This window comes from Ursus americanus, chromosome 19 (assembly GCF_024610735.1).
Source record: "Ursus americanus isolate L20-20 chromosome 19, mUrsAme1.1.p, whole genome shotgun sequence".
Taxonomy (NCBI): Eukaryota; Metazoa; Chordata; class Mammalia; order Carnivora; family Ursidae; genus Ursus; species Ursus americanus.
Genome location: NC_142145.1, coordinates 45,479,991 through 45,499,842, shown reverse-complemented (window position 1 = coordinate 45,499,842; position 19,852 = coordinate 45,479,991). Strand labels below are relative to the sequence as shown.

At 46.9% G+C, this 19,852-nt stretch overlaps 1 protein-coding gene and 1 long non-coding RNA gene across 8 annotated transcripts in view; both read left to right on the top strand.

The window, feature by feature from the left end:
• LAMA3 (laminin subunit alpha 3) overlaps window positions 1-11,382 on the top strand; it is a 254,952-nt gene extending 243,570 nt beyond the window's left edge. For all 6 annotated transcript variants that reach the window (XM_045781833.2, XM_045781832.2, XM_045781831.2 and 3 more), the window contains 6 exons: window positions 1,348-1,488; window positions 5,945-6,104; window positions 6,205-6,335; window positions 8,682-8,775; window positions 10,060-10,179; window positions 10,854-11,382. In XM_045781833.2, coding sequence (XP_045637789.2) covers window positions 1,348-1,488; window positions 5,945-6,104; window positions 6,205-6,335; window positions 8,682-8,775; window positions 10,060-10,179; window positions 10,854-10,999 — 792 coding nt within the window. In that variant the 3' untranslated portion in view covers window positions 11,000-11,382. The remainder of the gene's footprint in view (window positions 1-1,347; window positions 1,489-5,944; window positions 6,105-6,204; window positions 6,336-8,681; window positions 8,776-10,059; window positions 10,180-10,853) is intronic.
• Window positions 11,383-13,875: 2,493 nt separating this feature from the next.
• The window catches only part of LOC148108504 (uncharacterized), a 44,224-nt gene continuing 38,247 nt past the window's right edge, over window positions 13,876-19,852 (top strand). For both annotated transcript variants that reach the window (XR_015727728.1, XR_015727727.1), the window contains exon 1: window positions 13,876-14,267. This is a non-coding gene — a long non-coding RNA (uncharacterized LOC148108504). The remainder of the gene's footprint in view (window positions 14,268-19,852) is intronic.

Below are 19,852 nucleotides of genomic sequence, written 5' to 3'. Positions count from 1 at the left end.
TCCCCGCCATGCCTCCCTGAGCTCTGTCCCCTCCCCCGCCCACCCCTGCTTCCTGGACCATTTCTCTCTGTCAAGACGATGTCCAGGTCTCCGCGGGGAGGGCCCCTCTCTGAGCCCAGAATGCCTTCTGCCTAACACAAGCTTAAGGATCCACACCCCTCGCTTTCCAGATCTTCCCTGAGGGCATCCCAGATTTCAAGAGATGACAGGATAAGAAAGGATAAGAGCTGGGATTCAAAGGAGAGGCAGGGCCCAGATCATACAAGCGTTGAAGGCCAAGGTGAGGACTCGGATTTTATTCTGAGTGTCTCTGATGCTTCTGAAGAATCTTCAACTAAATAAGGAGCATTGCGCAAACAGATGGATATTTTCAAAGCTGTCTGTAGTTGAAGAGATGAAATGGGGAAAGAGTGGCCAGATGGACACCACCGCCTTTGCTTCAAGAAGACTCGGGGAGCATGGACAGAAGTACACTGTCAGACATGTGCTCCCCAGACCGAGAGGGCTTGCTGAGGGATCGCATGGAGAGCATGAGAGAAAGAGAAGTCCATATCAAGTCCTGTGATTTGGGGCCAGCAATTGGGAGGATAGAGGGGCTGCTACTGAGATGCAGAAAATGGGGAGGAGGGGTGTGTGGCCAAGGAAGGGGCAGTTTAGAGCCAGCAAAGAGTCAGGGTTCTACTGTGAGCATCCTAGGGTTGAGTTGCCTCTCAGACATTCAAGCCCACCATTCTAGATAGTAAAGGCCAGAGGTCGCAGCTGGGAGTACAAGTTGGGGAGTCATTAGTGAACAGTCTCATAGCCGTGAGATGGCCGAGTTCACCCAAGAGCCCAGGGATCTTGACTTTTAGCAAAGAGTTGAAAATGTGTGCTCCCTTGTTAGGAAAGAAGTAGCCACTGGCCACTTGCTCCAGGAGCCCTGCCGAAGGACTTTTATTTTTATTTTTTTAATATTGTATCCATTTATATGAGAGAGAACGTGAGGGGGGTGAGAAGAAGAGGGGCAGGGAGAGGGGGAGCCTAAAGTGGGGCTCGATCCCAGGACCCTGAGATCATGACCTGAGCTGAAACCCAGAGTCCAGCACTCAACCAACGGAGGCACCCAGGCGCACCAAGGAATCCTTCTTTCAAAGCTCACTTTTCTAGCTTACTCTACTCAATATCTAACATAATCTCTCAAAATGGTGATGATGATGACAATACTAGGGAGAGAAATTTCTGATTTTTCTAAAGCTCCTTGAAGAAACAGAAAAACATTGTTTTAAAAAATGTCCTATGACCAGTAATAAAATGCATCACCAATTATCAAAGGTGAAAAATGGTTAACATATTTTCTTTACTCTTAAGGTGGTGTTTGGGCAAGATGGAGAGAAGGGACACTTGATTGTGGATGGTCTGAGGGTCCGGGAGGGAAGTTTGCCTGGAAATTCTACCATCAATCTCAGAGCACCAGTTTACCTGGGATCGTCTCCCTCAGGGAAGCCAAAGGTAAATAGTTACGCTTCACCAACACACGAAAAGATGTTCCGCATCACTAATCATGAGGGAAATGCAAATCAAAAGCGCAATGAGATATCACCTCACCCCTGTCAGAATGGCTGTTATCAAAAGGACAGGAAATAACGGAGTGTTGGCGAAGATGTGGGGAAAAGGGAACCATTGTGCCCTGCTGGTGGGAATGTAAATTGGTGCAGCTACTTTGGAAAACAGTATGGAGGTTCCTCAGAAAAAATAAGAGTAAGAATTCCATACAATCCGGTAATTCCACTGCTGAGTATTTACCCAAAGAAAGTGAGGAAAGACACTAATTTCAGAAGATATATACACCCCTATGTTTATTGTAGAACTATTCACAATAGCCAAGATATGGAAGCAACCCAAGTGTCCACTGATAGATGAATGGATAAAGAAGATATGATACACACACACACACACACACACACACACACACACACACACACACAGAGGAATATTACTCAGCCATACAAAAGAATGAAATCTTGCCATTCATGACAACAGAGCTCGACCTAGAGGATATTTTGTCAAATGAAATAAGTCAGACAAATATGATTTCACTTCCATGTAGAATCTAAAAAGCAAAACATATGAACAAACAAGCAAAAAAGAAATTGACTCATAAATGCAGAGAACAAAGTGGTGGTTGGCAGAAGGGGAGGTGGGGGATGGGTCAAACAGGGCAAAGGGATTAAAAGATACAAACTTCCAGTTGTAAAATAAATAAGTTATGGGGATGAAAAGTACAGCATCAGGTACATGGTCAATAATATTGTAACAACTCGGTAGGGTGATGGATGGTAACTACACTTGGCATGGTGAGCATTTGGTGCAAAAAAATAGTTACGCTTTAGAACCGTATGTAAAAATAATTCACCTTATAATATAATAACGAAGGTGGTCAACAGGTACAAACTTCCAGTTATAAAATATTTAAGTCCTGGGGATAACATGGTGACCATAGTTAATAATACTGTATTATATATTTGAAAGTTGCCAAGAAAGTAAATCATAAATGTTCTCATCACAAGAAAAAGGTTTTAACTATGTGTAGTGATGGATGTTAACTAGACTTGTTGTGGTAATCATACCACTATATACATATATATGTCATATATGTATATATATGTATATATATGTATATATGTATATATATGTATATATGTATGTATAGAGAGAGAATCACTATGCTGTACATCTGAAAATAATGTTATATTTCAATTATATCTCAATCAAAAACATTTTAATATATAATCCTTATATATAATTATATAAGATATTCAAGAATCTCAAAATAAATAATTTTTTAAATACCTAATTAAAGTCCTGAAGCCCAAAGAAAATATTCCCCATTCCCAACCCTTCACTTTTAAGGCTCAGCTTGACACACAGGCCTGAAGGAGTGAGTCTAGGGCTTCTCCATGGCTTTATAGACATGAATCTGTTGGATTCTCTTCCAGGGAATGCAGGGACGTAGGTTTTAGGTTGTAGATGGAGTTTTTTTTTTTTGTTTTTTTTGTTTTTTTTTGTTTTGTTTTTTTTTTTTATATATAGAGACAGCCAGCGAGAGAGGGAACACAAGCAGGGGGAGTGGGAGAGAAAGAAGCAGGCTCATAGCGGAGGAGCCTGATGTGGGGCTTGATCCCATAACGCCGGGATCACGCCCTGAGCTGAAGGCAGACGCTTAACTGCTGTGCCACCCAGGCGCCCCGGAGATTTTTGATTAAGATAATATTTTCCAAACTTTAGCAACTTGTGTTCCCTTCAGCATCTTTCCCAAACACAGGTAAAAAAATTACTTAATAGCTTGCTCTTGGTCAACTCACTGCTTAAGGTTTTCTGTTTTGATTTGGTTTGTTTTTCTGCATGCAGTTGTGAGGGGAGGGGCAGAGAGGATCTTCCCACACTCAGCACAGAGCCAGAGGCAGGGCTCGATCTCACAAACCTGAGATCATGACCTGAGCCAAAATTAAGAGTGGGACACTTAATCAACTGAGCCGTCCAGGAGCCCCAAATCTAAGTTTATTTTTAAAAGATGTGTTTGTCTCCCTATACATGGAAACCCAGTATTTTTTACCATAAAGAGTAGGTAACCAGAAATATAAATGCATGGAAACAAAATAGTGTTATTAAAGTCTGGGCAGATAGTGTGGCTTTCCTCCCTTCATTAGGAGAAAAAAGAGTTTGACAAGTGATCGATGTATCTTACATAATTATAAGTGGCATTTAAGAAATATTAACCAAAACTACAATGTGTTCCTTGTCTTAATCAGAAAATTAGGGAAGTGAGAAAGGACTAACTTTACTAAGTGAATATGTGTTTCGATGTTATTTGGTGTCTGAAATAAAATTGTCTCAAGAACCAAACTTAGGAAAACTTTGGGCTAAGGGAAAGTGACAAGTCCATCTGTCCCCAAAAGGCAGGGATGTGTACTGCGTTTGTCAAGTGCAAAGGTTTTGGTATGGCCATGGCTCCGAGGCTGAGCTCCGAGAGGGCCCTGTCCCTCCTCTCTCCTCCGACGCCAGCAGAGCCCCCATCACACCTGCACTACTTGGGGCACCAACACAGCTGTCTCTCTTCTCCCTGATCTGCCTTTTGCTCCCACACAGTGAAGTAAGATGGGCCTGTTGACAGTCACCTGAATGTGCTGCCCCACACTCAGCCACTCTTGCTGCTTTCCTCGGGGCTGCTGGCCCATTCTGCTGTGATGTTTGCTTGCAGTGTGGGAGGAAGGGCCAAGACTCAAATCTGGGCCTGGAAACGGACATAATTAGAAGAGGAAATTTCAGCCAACTTGGATTCTAGGCGGTCAGGCTGACCTAGCCTCGGCCACCGTGTCTCAGCCTGGGCATAGGCTCAGCCTGGCCCACTTGAGTTTTGCACTGGGGTTTGGGCCAAAGCCCCAGCAAGTCATAAAGTATTGTTTTGCTTTATTTTATATTATACATATAATATACATATATATTTATAATATATACTATCGTTATATATCATCAGTATATATTAATACTGCACACAATATCTATGTATTATACGTAATGAATATTATATAATATTGTGTAATACATATATAATAGATAACATTAATTGCCAAGGAGAATCCTCAATGTTAGTGTCTGTTTTTCTGTAACCTCTGTACGTATTTCCCTCTCAGAGAAATCACAGGATGGGGTAGCTATTCAAGAGCACAATATGGGAATTCTTTTGACCTGGATAAGTCACACTCGGCATCCTAGTATACGGGACAACCCGCAGATACTCCATCTCACCCTTAGCAGACCAAGTTTCTTTCTGCAGCATTCCTCCCACTTGAGGGTGCAGACCACGGGCTACTCTCCTCCAGATCCTTTCAGAAGGCAGGCAACATCCAATCCACGTCCGCCTCTGAATTCCGAAATCTGCAGTCGGCCGTTAGGGATCCCGTGTTCGGGGATGACCTTCCCTGGAGAGTCTGAGCCTGGTTTCAGATACAGGCTCCTTATTGTGTTAGACGGTAAATCTTAAGAAACTAAAAATGTCGTCGTAGGTCCAGTTGGAAGATTATCGTTGACACTGACACCAGATGCGTGCCTAATATCACCACGTCTTGAAATGATCCCATGCTGCATCTGTTGTGTAGGGTTCCAGGGTCCTAAGAGCATTTATCCTGGAAGGGAGTTTAAGGATTTTATTCAGTGATTCTTCCTTTTTTCTTAACGAAAATTTCTTAAAAGTTACAGTCTTTCTCCCCAGAAGAATGCACACACAGAGAACATCCGGTATATCATTTAAGGGATCTCAGAATCCCCAGAGGTGCTTCCTTGGGCCCCAAGTGAGGAGCCCTTACGCCAGGCCCCCTTTAGGGGCTCTACGCATGCCCCCGGGGCTGTGCATCTTGTCTTATTTTAACTCCACAGCGTTCGTGATGTGTTTTTGCTGCACCGAGCCCAACAATGTAGGAAGCTTTTTTACACTTTATTATTTTTGGAGTGTTTTGGCCTCTTTTTCAGTCAGCTGCCCTGCATTAAGCAATCACATCGGCTCATGAAACCTTAGAAGTGGTGTGTACCTGCAAAGAGACGGTGAGATGGGTACACCGTAAGGTGGAAATTTCCCCTGTTGCAGCCCCGTCTGTGCGGACCAGGGTCGGGTCACTGACCAGCACTGGCCAGCAGCCCCCACTGCCCCTGCCCCCTGCACACACACCACTTGGTTTGGTGGCCCCCTCCAACCTCAGCCACCCACCGGACATCTGGTATACAGGTTTTTCTTGGCAGTGTGGGCAGGGAGCCAAATGCAACCATCAGGCGCACCTGACTCAGGCAGGATGCTAAAGCTCCCCACCTGCCCCCTTCTGCAGACAATTGCCCTGCCCTCGACCTTGGCTGCCCCTGTGTGTCTGGGAGGTGTGGCTTAAGGAAGCTTGCTTTCTCTTCTGCTTGGTTGCAGAGCCTCCCCCAAAACAGCTTCGTGGGATGCCTGAGGAACTTTCAGTTGGATCGGAAACCCCTGGACACCCCTTCTGTGAGCGTTGGTGTGTCCCCCTGCTTGGGTGGCTCTTTGGAGAAAGGCATTTATTTCTCCCAGGAAGGAGGTCATGTCATCCTAGGTAAGGGGCAGTTTGGAAGAGTTTATGTCTTTGAGTCTGAAGAACCCCATCATTTTTCTTGAATTATGATCTCTTAACTATTTTTTTTTTCTTTCAAAAGCTAACTCTGTGCTGTTGGGGCCCGAATTTAAGCTGGTCTTCAGCATTCGCCCAAGAAGCCTCACTGGCGTCCTAATACACATCGGGAGCCAGCCGGGGAGACACTTAAGTGTTTACATGGAGGCCGGAAAGGTGCGTACGGTTTGATGACAGGACCTGTGGGTTTCCGTTAGAGCCATCCGCATTTCCGGAGACCACAGTAGGAGGCGTTGTGAGGGAGTGGGATCCCATCTTGTTTTAAGAGACCTGATTTCAGGGCTAACTTAGTGTTTCCCTTTAGCAAGTCAGTTGGTCATCGTGTTTCCTGTTCGTCATATTTAAAATTGGGAAAATTCAAACAAGCTGAGCTGAATTCCACCTGTACCACTTAGTTATATGGCCCTAGGGAAGCTACTTAACTTACTTCACACTCACGTTCTTTATCTTTAAAATGTGGATAATAATGCTTATATCTTAGGGCTTTTGTCAAGAGAATAGAAACTGTCATATCCTCAACAAATGTTCATTTTTCTCTCCTCCCCTTCACCCTCATCACATCTGTACTTTTATTCATAAGGGCAGCACCAAGAGTCATGGCACAGATGTTCTCAACAGCTGTCTACACCATGTTGTGCCCAGGGCCATGGCCTGGTGTCCACTGAGTCACTTTCAGGTTTCCCTTATGGTCCCTAGACCACCCACCAGCGTCTCCGGCCCCTTCAGCCAGGCTGGCCCCCCAGTCTGCCCCCCAGGCTTCCTCTGGCTTGCCATGGAATCGTCTTTCAGTGTAGGCTTCTGCTGCTGCATCCTGCCCATCCTTCATGGGCCTGGTCAATACCCTATGCTCACCACCAGGTTCTGTCTCTTTCCTTTCAAGAACTCTTCTGAAAACCAAATCCTTCCAGGAAGGCCTCAAGGCAAAGAGCCAATCATGATAATGTTAAAGAGCAAAAATTCAACCGAGTGAATTTGAAGATCTCGCTGAGGTTATTAATCGAGTCATGAATCAGGCAGCATCCCGTCTAGCAAGTAGAGAAGAGCTCTGAGGAGTTGTACAAAATGGAGGGTTTTTATAGGAACGAGGGTGGGGCAAGGAAGTCATTAGCAAAGGACAAGAAAGGATTCTTCCAGGCAAGGTCACCTTCCATTAGGGGAAGGGCAAGGGGTCTTAGTAGGTGGATTACCTCACCTAACTTTCAGGGAGGGATGGCGAGGGGGTGGGGATAGAGAAGGCCCATGTGACAGATTACAACGTCGTGGGTGCTGTTCAGAAAATTCCTCACTGATTATTACTACGATGACGTTTCTGGGGGAGGCTGAAATGTCACTTAGGTTAGGTATTCGGCACTGGTTTGGTGACTTGGCTTAAGTGGCTCCATTTTGGGCCTGTGTTTTTCTGTTTAGCCATAATATGCCGTTTTCCTTCACCTCTACCCTTCCACAGCTTATTAACTGTGAGGGGAAAACTCCCAGAAGAAGGTAAAATAGCCCAAATTCCTAAAACACTTTGTATCTGAGATGCAGCCTTGAAGTCTGAGCAAGGCTTCAGATAGGCCAGGGGCACAAGCCCTTGCTGGCCCTGAGAGAAGGCTGGCTTTTCAGGGGAGGGGGAGGAGCTCCAGGAGGGCTTCTGGAGAGGAAATAATCACACACACACAAATCGGGACCTGATGACCTTCATAACGGCAGTGACACTGTTTAGCTGGAAAATGGCCTGAGAATCCGCCGCACTGTCTAGCTACATGCAAATTAAATGCAAATTAGTTACCAACTCGCTTATTTTCGTCCTCGCATTCATTCACCTTGCTTCAGCCCTTGGCCCTGGCCCAGAGAGTGGGAACGCGGGACTCTACACGCTAGCACGAGTGCCTGACCCCTGACGCGAGCCCAGTACAAATGCAGTCAGTGAGCGTGCTGAATTCCCTGAGCAAGAGCCGTGTGTAAGGCGTGCATCCATGGACTTATTATAATTGTCCGGGCCTTGCAGCAGGGGGTACGCCTTCCAGATTTCACATCCTTCTAAACAGAGCCACTGTCACATTTTAATAGCTGAGGAGGCTGTTCGGTGCTCATCAGTGCCCTTCGAGTAGAGCCGGACAGAGGAGGGGTTTGGGTTGGGAGGGCCCTGGGTTTGCAGCTGGCTTGCCTGCCTGGGAGGGAGGCAGCGGAGAGATTCTTGCAAAGCGCTGCCCCTGTGTGATCACCTGGTGTGGGAGGGGCTTACGTCTACAGGGCTTTGGGGCTGGCAGGCAGCAGGGGCTGCGAAGGGAAGAAGCCAGGGAAGTGGGCTCCCCCAGCCCTTCTTTTTTTTTTTTATAATAATTTTTTGTATTATATTATGTTAGTCACCGTACAGTACATCCCCGGTTTCTGATGTAAAGGTCGATGATTCATTACTTGCATGTAACACCCAGTGCACCATGCAATACGTGCCCTCCTTACTACCCATCACCAGCCCATCCCTTCTGAAGGCAATAGGAAAATGCATGTGTGTTCCAGGTCACGGCCTCTGTGGACAGTGAGGCGGGGGGGATCTTGACATCGGTCACACCAAAGCGGTCTCTGTGTGATGGACGGTGGCACTCAGTGACAGGTATGATGTTTGGCGGCCTATTGTTCACACGCTGAAACGGTCTCCCTTTCCATCTGGACTTGAATGTCCCAAAAGCAGCCTCATCTCCTCAATCCAATTGTGCCTGACCAGGCTCAGCGCCCCACCCCCAGGGTAACAATGGTGAGAACACACCCATCGTCAACCCCAGCTGCATTGATGTCCTCCATCGCCTACAGAGAATTTCTTTTCCTTTTTTTTCTTTCTTTCTTTTTCTTTCTTTCTTTCTTTCTTTCTTTCTTTCTTTCTTTCTTTCTTTCTTTCTTTCTTTCTTCCTTTTAGCTCAGAAAACTGATAAGCTCTGTTTGTTTTCAAGGCGGTATAACAGTATGATTTAAATTTTGGCTCTGAAATAAAAAAGAACAAAGATCAAATCTCAGTTCCAGCCCCTACCTAACTGACCTTGGGCAAGCCACTTAATTGCTCTTTATCTTACGTTTCCTCCTCTGCACAATGCAGGGAAAAGTAGGTCCCCCTCCCAGGGTGAAAGTCAAATGGGATAATGTATATAAATTGCACAACAGGGTCCACTATGTAGTAAGTGCCCAGTAAGTATTTGCTTTTTCTGTTGTTCAAGTTCATTGTTGGGCTGTTTTTTTCAGCCACCATTTAGTACCACGGCGATCGGTGTAGACACACCGCTGGGTGGAGAACAGGCACAGCCTCCCCAAACCGAGTCTGCTGTTTTATGAATAACCTGTGCGCAGTACTTTGGAAATCCATTACCCATATTGGCTAAAATACCTTTTGTGAAAAAGCTAGTCTCTTCCTGTCTAATTGGAATGCTAACGCTATGGTAATTAGTTATGATTGTTAACATTGGAGGAATTTTATTTGGAGGGTCAAAAGTGACTCAGTTTTCAGAAGTCAGTGTCTCCCTGGAAAGAAGCTAAGATCTCATGAAATAAACATGGCCTCTAGAGACGGGGGTCGGAATCCCAACTCGTTCAACTTATAACCAAGCCGTCTTGTCAGGCTCCTCAATGCTTCAGAGTCAGGGTCTCTTCTCTGGGGAGGAAGAGTGATCATATCTTCCTCACAGATTCATTTTAAGGATTAAATCCTGTGATGTATGTGGAACGCCTAAATACCACTTGGTGTTGAGAAATTAGCTGAATTTGAGTCTAGGTTGGCTGAATTCCTACCAACAGCGCTCCCACGGGAATGAGCTGACCAGAAGCCCATGGTGGCACGGTTGTGTGGACGTTAAACATCGGGCAGGGCTCTCCTTGGGTGATTGACCTGACCAGCTTCCTTTGCCCCCAGTCACCATGAAACAACACATCCTGCACCTGGAACTGGACGCCGAGAATAGCTACACAGCTGGACGGCTCCCCTTCCCACCGGCCAGCACTCACGAGCCACTACACATTGGAGGTACCCCAGGTAACTCTCGTCTTGGCTCCGTGGGTTATTAGCTGGGCTGCGGTTGGCTGGATGGTGGAGACAGTGAGGCCCTTTGCTCCAACACATGGGAAAACCCAACTGCTAGCAACGGGCACATTGTATAGCCCAGGCCACATTACTGCTGCTGCTTCTGTCCCAAGCCTATCGTGTATAAGCCCCTCTTATGGGGCTGCATTACCCTACAAGCCCGATAGCAACAAGGAATCAGGAAAGGGGCTGAGAAACGGGTCTTTCCTCTCCAGGCGTTTAGCTTCACTGGTGAGTTATTAAGCTTTGGGGGGCCAGAATGGGAGGATCAAGCAGGTTCTGGAATTTTGCCTGGAAGGAGCCTTGTCATTCTTCCTTGTTTTATGTTCCTCCAAATAGTTTGTTAATCTTATGGCTCTTCCATGACCCATAAAAAGGACTCGAGTTTGGAGTTAATATCTATTGATTTGGGCTGTGGAATCGGCTTCTTCGAAGAACTTGAAGAGTAGCCTTGTTACTGATTCATCACGGCAGGCAGGGGTGTTGGGTGCCAGCTCAAAGGAGGCAGCCATTGGGTGGCCCGAGACCCTCGGTCGCTTGAGGTCTAAGAAGACTGTTTCTTAAATTGGGTACATTCACCTGACAGTATGAATTACCCACTGAATGCCTCTCCTTTTCTCTCGAAGCCGGTTTGAAGATGCTGAGGCTCCCTGTGTGGGAATCATTTTTTGGCTGTCTGAAGGACATTCAAGTCAACCACGATCCTATCCCTGTCACTGAAGCCGCGGACATCCAGGGCACTGTCAGTCTGAATGGCTGTCCTGACCACTAACTCAGACCCAACACACGACAAGGGAAGCCCCCTCCAAAAGCACGGTGACCCAACACACCTCCCTCTCTCCCCGCAAGGTCATTCTTGACTGAAGACACCATCTAGCTGGGGTTAATAGCAATCTCATTTTGAATTCTGACCACACAGACTCATCCTTTTGGCACTCAGCGCTACGTGTGTATTTTATATAAAAATCCCATTTCTTGAAGATGAACAAATTGTTACACGCTTTTGGTAGTCTCCTTTTCCACTAAAAATGAAATCTTTTAAAGAACATTATTTTCCACCTGTTACAAAATAAATATCTTTTAAAGCACTTTAAAAACACAAAAGTTGTACACGTGTTAAGGGGTTATAACGTACGCGGTTAAATAAAGACAGTGTACTCTTTAAATGATGATGTTTTATTAGCGTTACACCAGCGGCTCGATGGGCATTGTTAATCGTACTAATTCTTCAGCACGTGGTCGGAGCGCACCGACAACGCAGTTTTCTGCAGATAATCATTAAGCACATACCGGCGAGGTCCTGCGTGTGCGCGATGTTGGACATGCAATCAGGCATAAGAAAATTCCTGCCCTGAAGGAATATGCAGTCCAACTGGGGAGACACACAATATTCATAATAGTAAATAACTAACCGAATTAATGAACCTATATTTCCCTTTGGTTTCCCACGTAGAGTCTGCTACCAACCAAGTCTTGATTGTGATTATCGATTCCTTGAGGGCAAAGATCATCTAGGAGGGGAGCTGAGGTGGGTATAGATCCTATAATTAAAGCTTTGCGTGGCAAGCTAACAGAAGTTGACAGGAAGGAGGAATTGCTTCTGGTTTTATCTACAAAATAATGAGCCATGTACTAGACCAGTGTTATTATCCAGCACCACCCTTCCTCACGAAGAAGACTATGTACTTTGGTCTTCTACATGGTATTCGTCCCTCGGAAGAAAAATAACAAATAATCCCGAAATTTGGACATAGTAATCCTACATGGTATCCTCATTGCTCCCTGGCCTCCCCCTCTGAGATGGAGCCACACTGCCTTCAACCCAGTGCGCTTTTATGACCCTCACCCTGCAGGCCTGTGGGCATGCTTTCTAACAACTGTATCTATGCGACCATGGAATATTCTGGAGAGGTAAGGAGGGGCAAGTTCCCCATCACAGAGGGCATTCAACAGAGGCTGGCCGGTGGGCATTAGGGATGCTATGCTGACTCAGACATTGAATTGCACGACCTTAAGTTAGGTGTTTTCTGCAAACATTTGATCTGCCGGTGAAAGCTTCATCAGGCGATTACCACTCACGCACTGAGCCCGCATGAAGAGCCTCCATTTTACCTGTCTTGGCACCAGCGACACTAAATGGGGGCTTCTCTCTTCTGGCTTCCTGGTGTTCGTCTAACTGAAAGGGATTTATTAGTGCCGAATATTCCTTAGCACTTCCTAGAGCCATTACAAAGGGACCACGAATTCCCCGACACCACCGCTTTCCTTCCGTCTGGTAGTAGCTTGAAGGACAGCGGTCGCTCTTCCTTAGCCACCATCCCAGCCACCAGGAGGCAGCTGAGAGTGTCACAGCCGGAATTACGGTTAAGAAAACAGCCCTCGCGCCTCTTCTCACACTGGACGTGCCCGTTCTCTGAAAGGAATGTTTACTGCTCCTCAACTGAACCATCGTGGAAATTATTTGTCAACTGTAGGGTGCCTTACAAATATTATCACTGGTGTCTTTTCCTGGCTCCAAGTCCCTCACGGATTGGGCCGCCCTTGGGCTGGGAGGCTCAGGGGGGACAGCAGGCTCGCCAGTGGTTGGCTGTGACCAGTTCGTGACAGGTCCACAGTTGGGTTCATTCTGGTCCAGGAGGGTGGGGGAGGGTGAGAAAACCGGACTGTGAGAAAACCAACAGCCCAACACAACAATCTGGACGACAGTCACTGCAGGGCCATCAAGTGACTGTGAAGCAGTCATGTGCCTTCATGGGCTACTTCCTTTAGCGCCTCCTGGGGCACCTCCTGACCTCATTTCTCAGTGCAAGGGGGGTCGAACTTTTGTCACCTTCGCGATCACCCCCTGGCAGGGGACAATGGCCTTAGGCAGGACATGCTGACATTTCCTTCCCCCCACTTGGGAAGTGGTCTCACTTCCCCACAGAGAACTTTGACACAGTTCCGTTCTGCCCGCTCCCCGGCGATGCCGCCCTGCAAAATCCCCAGGCCCAGCTTCTGCCCTCCCAACCGCATTGACTCCTGCCTCTCTCCCAGCTGCCTCGTCTCCGACCTCGGGCGGGTAGTGCCAGCACAGAGAGGCCAGATTCTTTCTTAGGAACGACGGCATAAAGCCGGTGGAGGAGTAGAACCATTTCTAACTAGCATGATCGTAATTGAATACGACTGGTATCTATGTTCACTATAGAAAAATCAGAATATGCAGAAAAGCATATCACCCGTAGTTCATCACTCAGAAATCTGTAGGTCTTTAGTGCTATGTCCGTATTCTTTTTAAATGCACATGTATTTCCTTACAAAATTGCAATACCGTATATATATTTTCATACGGTTTAAAAAACTACATGGTGAATTTTCCCAGGTCCTTGACTGTAGAACATGCCATCAAATGAATTTATCAGAATTGTACTTAACCAACCGCCAACCACTTGACAACTGGGTTGTTTCAACTTTTTGTGATTATAAGCAACACTCGCATGACTATGTCATGGAAGATAAACTCGTTTGTTTTCTTATTCTTAGAAGTAAAACTACCGGGTCAAAGGGTAGGAACATTTTTATGTTGGTGGCTAACCATGGCCATATCGTTTCCTCAACGTTATATATCCGCTTACATTCAAATCTTTTTTAACGGGCCTTAGGGCCCGATGCCACGAAATACAAACTCACCAGCATCTGCCCCTGGTCTTCAAGACAGGCAGCAGCAGCTGGGGCGCTCCAGGCTCATCGGAGCCCAAATGCCAGCACCTGGAAATGCACGGTCAGCTGATGGGCTCTGATAGGTCATTCGGCACCACGCCTAAGCCTTAAAACTCGGGTAGTTCTATCATTTGCCCCTAAGAACTAGTGCTGAGCCACAGAGGGCCAGGTCTGCAGAACGTGTGACTCTCAGAGAACGCCAAACCAGCGCCCGGCCTGGGACCTGCTTCCAGAAAGCAGCAAGGCACTCACCCGGGGATCTGAAGAATGTACCGGGCTCTCTGGGCAGCCGCCAAACCTCAGCCACAGGTCCAGCCAGCGGCCACTTCCTCCTCCGTCTTGTAAGTTTGCTTTCTTTGTGATTGAAACTTAAATGAGGATTCGCTGAGGCAAAATATCTACGTTTGAATGGGTAGAAGCTCGAACCCCCATCCCTCTCCTCACCCGCCTCTTCCCCCACAACGGAGAAATCCAAACAGAAACTCTTTTTTCTTAACATGAGTGATAATGGTAATAATAGCACAGTAATAGCACCCGTGGTAGGTGACAGATGTGTCATATTTCCAGTTCCCTAATTTGCCAAACAATATAACTTAATTCCTCAGCGTTGAAATGCTAGCTTAATGTCTGCAGGCCTGAGTGTGGAGGGCAGAGACAAAATTGGAATATCTCTGTTCATCATCCTCGGAGTGAGGAACAATTATTCTCCCAGAGGGCAGGGTCCTGAGATGATGAATATTATTTACTGAAAATGGTTTTTTCTCCTTTGTTCATAAGGACTTCTATGACCTCAGAGTGTGAAGAGTACCTTTCCACTGCCAGAAGGTTTTATTCCCCATAAATTTTGAATGTGTGGTTTCTTTGACTCTATACTGAGTCCTTGATAAAAGGAGAATTGAGAATTTCAGAGGGTGGAGGCCTGGCACTTTCTGCAGCACTTCGGTCCCCACGAACGCGCACAGATAGCAAGCATACACTTACCGATTAAACCGTCCCCTGCTCAAAAGGCTTTTGCTAATTCATCAGTAATTTTAATCATTTCACACCCGGGGCGCGTGCATTCCCGGACAGATCTAACGCAGCTGGGTATCCGGTGACGTGGCTGGCATGTTGTCCATTCGAAAGACAAATCTCAGTAGGTACTTTCTACTATAGGAAATAAGCGTCCTCAGAAGTAGTCTGTGCTCTGAAAAATAAGTGAGCATCCCTAGCATTCAACTACAGTGCCGTCAACAGAGAATACGATCCTTAACGTCGTGTTTTTGCAATGTCCTCGGTGAGGGGGAGGCCTCTCTCGCGGGCTCAGGTGCCGTGGGACTTCTGAGTTGCTTCCTGCACCAAAATGTCCAGCTGCTGCGGCGACAGCTCCTGACAAGTCCAGATCCCGGTGGGGTTTGTCTCCTGCTCTACTGTTCCCCATAATCCATCTCTTCCCACTTCCTCACCATTAGAGGGAAGCCCCTCGGGAAAACCACCCCCCACCTTCAGGAAAAACCTTTCCTCTTGGAAGTCATTGAATCTGAGCCACTCTTTGCTCTCTTGGGCCTACAATTTCAATGGAGTTTCAGGCATGCAAGCTTTCTGTCAGGTGGCTTAGAATATTCTGGAAGTTTGAAGGACAAAAAATTATATCCCTCACTTCACAAGGCTTCTCAGTTCAATGAGATGATGAATATAAACTGTTTAAGCGAGTCATTGTGGGTGTTAGCCCCTATTAACAATGTAAAACGGGGAACAGACGTATCAGAAGTTGGATGTTCCTTATGCTTTTAGTTTTTTCTAGGAAAGGAATTCAAACGTCCAAAAGTATGGAGGCCAGAAACTAATGAGAAGTTTCCTGTTCTACTTGTGGCTTATGTTTATCACTTTTCCTGATTTGCCCTTCCAGGAGAGAGTGGAGGAAGTCGGCATGCCCCTGTGTTTATAGCACTGCTGTATACACAAGCCAGATATATTTCAGAGGAAGAAAAAACCTTTGTAGTAGACGCAGCCTGCTCCTGTCCCTTCACTCTCACCCCTGCAGGGCTGGCCGCCCTGATTTCCAAACGCCAGCACCCCCATTTCTGTGAGGCCTTCCTTTGATTGCCGAAGTCAGCTATGTCCCCTTGTGCAGCCAGCTGAGCAGGGATTAATGTCCCTTACCCATGGCTCTTGGGACTTGGCGTCTTTTCCCCACCCCTGTTGGAAGCATGTGTTCTATACTGGTTCCCCAAGTTTCTCCAGCAGGATTCCTTTCCAGTTGCCCACAGTGGAAACTGGCTTGGAGAGCTCACTTCATGGCTGCCTTCCCTTCTGTGTCTTCCTCGTTCCCTTTCCTCCCTCGTTACTGGTGTTTCTGTCACCTCCCAAATAAACTACCTGTACTCAAATCCTTGCTCAGGCTCGGCTTCAAGGGGCCCCAAACTTTAGACATCCTCTAAAGAGTAGATCTGGTCCTAAGTTTTCTTTTCTTAAGATTTTATTTATTTATTTGACAGAGCATGAGAAAGCACAAGCAGGGGGAGCAGCAGAGGGAGAGGGAGAGGGAGAAGCAGGCTCCCCGCTGAGCAGGGAGCCTGACGTGGAGCTCGATCCCAGGACCCTGGGATCATGACCTGAGTCAAAGGCAGATGCTTAACTGACTGAGCCACCCAGCTGCCACATAGATGTTGTCCTAAGTTTTGACCATACTCTATGTGTTTTCTGGCTGTGCTCTCTGTGAGTGCAAAGAGCCCGCAGAACAGATGCCCTAAAACTCGAACCACAGTCATTACAATGCCAAGACAGCACTGAGACAGAAAAAGATGACTGGGACCCACAGAGATTCACCTCCCTACTCCCCTACATGCTTTGTATGAAATGATAATGCATTTGGAGAAGCCCAATCCTGGCAGGAGTGAGGGGTACCAGTCAAGAACCCATGCATGAGGAGGAAGCTTAAGGAACATTTAGTTTTGCCTTGATCTCAGATGTTGCTCAAATGTCCCAGTTTCTCCAGTTCAGCCAGCAAGGTCTTCCTTGCTTTTTCAGTAGGTAATGAGCAGGTAATTGGCCTTGCTATCCATTAGTCACAATCCTACATCCTAGGAGATAATGAATGTTTAAAGACTCATGAGTAATATAGCCCCTGCCCTGGAGATTCTGATTCCCAAGGTAGGAGTGGGGCCCAAAAATTGGATTTTTAATAAATATAGCAGGGGATTCTCATAATCAAGCAAATGGGGGAAATACAGAATTATGGAACAAGTACTTGCATTAAATAGGACCCCATATTTCACTCCATTATGATTCTACAAATAGGTAGGTTTGCCTAGAAAATAATCCTATTACTGGCATCCAAACCAGTTATCCTTCAAATCAAGTATCTGCATTTAAAGAAGGTTCTAGTGTAGTTTTATAGTAGAATGATGAAAATTAACCTTCTGAGCTACCACAGCTGGGGGACTTCTATCAGTGTCTCACAGGAAGTGTCAGCCCACAGTGCTGCCCATTGGTGGAAGCCATTTTTTTTTCTCTCCTCTCAACTAGGAAATAACTCTTCCTGTCAAAAGAGAATGGGAGCCATCTAAGCTACGTTGTGTGTAATTCAGAAATAAAAAATGTAGGCACAAACACTACAGGCAGAGGGAAGAGCATGAGAGAAGAGAGTGAGCATGGCTTAGGGGAATTGATAGAACCCCAGTAGCTTGTGTGGGCAGAGCGTGACCACAAGGAGGCAGGTGCAGGTCAGGAGAGGGTGTTGGGGGTGGGGTGGAGCCAAGTCCTGGGGTATGGTGACCCCTGCTAGCATCTGTGAGGCACGGGACTATGCAAGAAAGAGGTAGTGGGCGAGGGGCATTTCAGTGGAGTGACAAGGCTAGAAGTCAGAGTCTGGGAGACCCAAGAGGGAGAACGGGAGGCGAGGAAGTACCAGCAGTTCATGGAAATTATTCTTTCAGGTAGCTTGATTGCGATGAAAGGGAGAAAGAACTTGGGGGGGGGGGGACATATGATTGAGGTGGATTGCTTTGTTTTGATTTAAGAAGGCAGAATAGAGTGTTTTATGTGCTGGCAAAGAGTCAATTTATAAGGAGAAGTTAAAGGTGAAGGGCAGAGGGAGGGTATTTGCTGCTGCTCCAGAGCCGGGGGGCAGGGAATGCTTTTTCATTCATTCATCCCCTCCCTTGGAGGGAGTGGCCTTGATAAAAGGAGGGAGTGCTCCTCCCTTGAGTCTAGAGGAGAGGAGGTGAGGGTGGGTAGAAGGGGGTGCCGTATGCGCATGGGGAACTTAGGGAGCTTCTATTTTCCCAGAGAATTAGTAGATAAGGTGGTCTGGGGGAGGCTTGAGGACAAGAGACAAAATGTCAAGGAGTGTCGTGGGTGTGCTGAGGGTCAGCCTGCCGGGTACCTGCACGAGGGTGACTGAGGAGAGCTTAGGGCTTCTCGTGGGATATGCTTTTAGGTAGGTTTTGGTGGCACTGACTCATATAATTAATACTTAGATGGGTAGAGAAATTTAAAAAAAGAAAACCTTTCAGATCCTTTTTTCCCCTTCAATTTTTATTTTCCATTTTCTGGATGCCAAGAGTTGAGTTCTTTGCCCTCTTCCGTTCCCAGCCTGGTTGGCTTATTTTGTCCAGTGGTTCCTGCTCTGCCCTGTGCAGCAGAAGCATGGGGGCAGTTCTTTTCAAGACCGATGTCTGTACCCCAGACATCCCCAGAGATCTGATCTTGCGTGAGGCAAAACATTAAGTCATTTTTAAAGCAGCTCGAGTGATTCTAATGTACAGCTGGGACCCAGATCCCCCGATGTCAGCCATGTTCAGGGAAGAGTCCTTTCCAGTTGCTGGGTGAGCAACAACCGGAATTTTAGAAGAGGGGGCCCCTGAAACTCTTTTGAACTTTGTTTTACATGTTTCCTTAGCTGTAGCTTTCATTTCATTATAGCTTCATATAGCTTTCATCTTATAGTGTCCTTTCCAGCAAAACCTTTTGAATTTCTACCAAGTCTTGAGGTTGAAGAACTCCTTTAAATATTGTTTTAGGTAGACGGGGAGGGGTGGATGGGCACGTAGATCACAGTGATACATCGATACCTGGATCCAGACGACTACACCTGACCGGTACAGTCACGAGTCTCTCTCAGGAAGAGAGCATCCCTTGTGGGGTGGAAGGTACTTCCACCTGACTGAAATGTGGGTGCCGCTCATTGTGCTAGCAAGACCCCTTCTGGAAAGAAGGTAGGAAAAGGCACCAGGAACAAGACAGATGTTCCTGGCTCCCAGGTAGTTGGTAGTGGGTCCTAAAGACTACGCTCACTCACGCTCGCACGCACACGCACGCACGCCTGCACACTCTCTCCCTCTATCTCTGTCTCTCCCTCTCAGAGTCCCCAACCGGCAACAAAGAGTGGGTGTTCCAGAGAAGGTGGTGGGGAAACGGAAACAGGCGGTGTGTGACAGGTCTCACCAATGGCGAGTGTGCCCAATGCGCCCTCTGCAGTGATGTATCAGTAGTGGGACGTGGAGGACCACCAAATCGTCCCCTTGCCTCAGACCAGGGACGCAGTCCAGGAACTCCACAGCCCTCTGAATAAAATCAGCTGCTGGGGACCGTGTGTCTGCCATGTCCACCAATGGCGCCTGGCCCAGGTATGGTTGAAGCTTCCGGGATAACAGCTCCTAAGCTCTCTCTGTTGTGGTACCCTTTACAACCCCCTGTCATGTCTCTTCTCCCCTCTGAGTCTCTTCACAGGCTGACCCTTGCTGTGAGTCAGGGAAGGGGAAGCTGACCCTTGCCTTCCTCTGATCTTGACAATGATTTGCTGCCTGCTGTAGGCGTTTTTTGCAAAGTAGCACATTAAAAGGTCCGCTTTTTCCTCAGGGACACAGAGAGCTCATAGGAGCTGCCACCATGGCACCTCTCCCCCGCCCTGGGAGCTGGAACGATTGATGCTGGACACGGGATG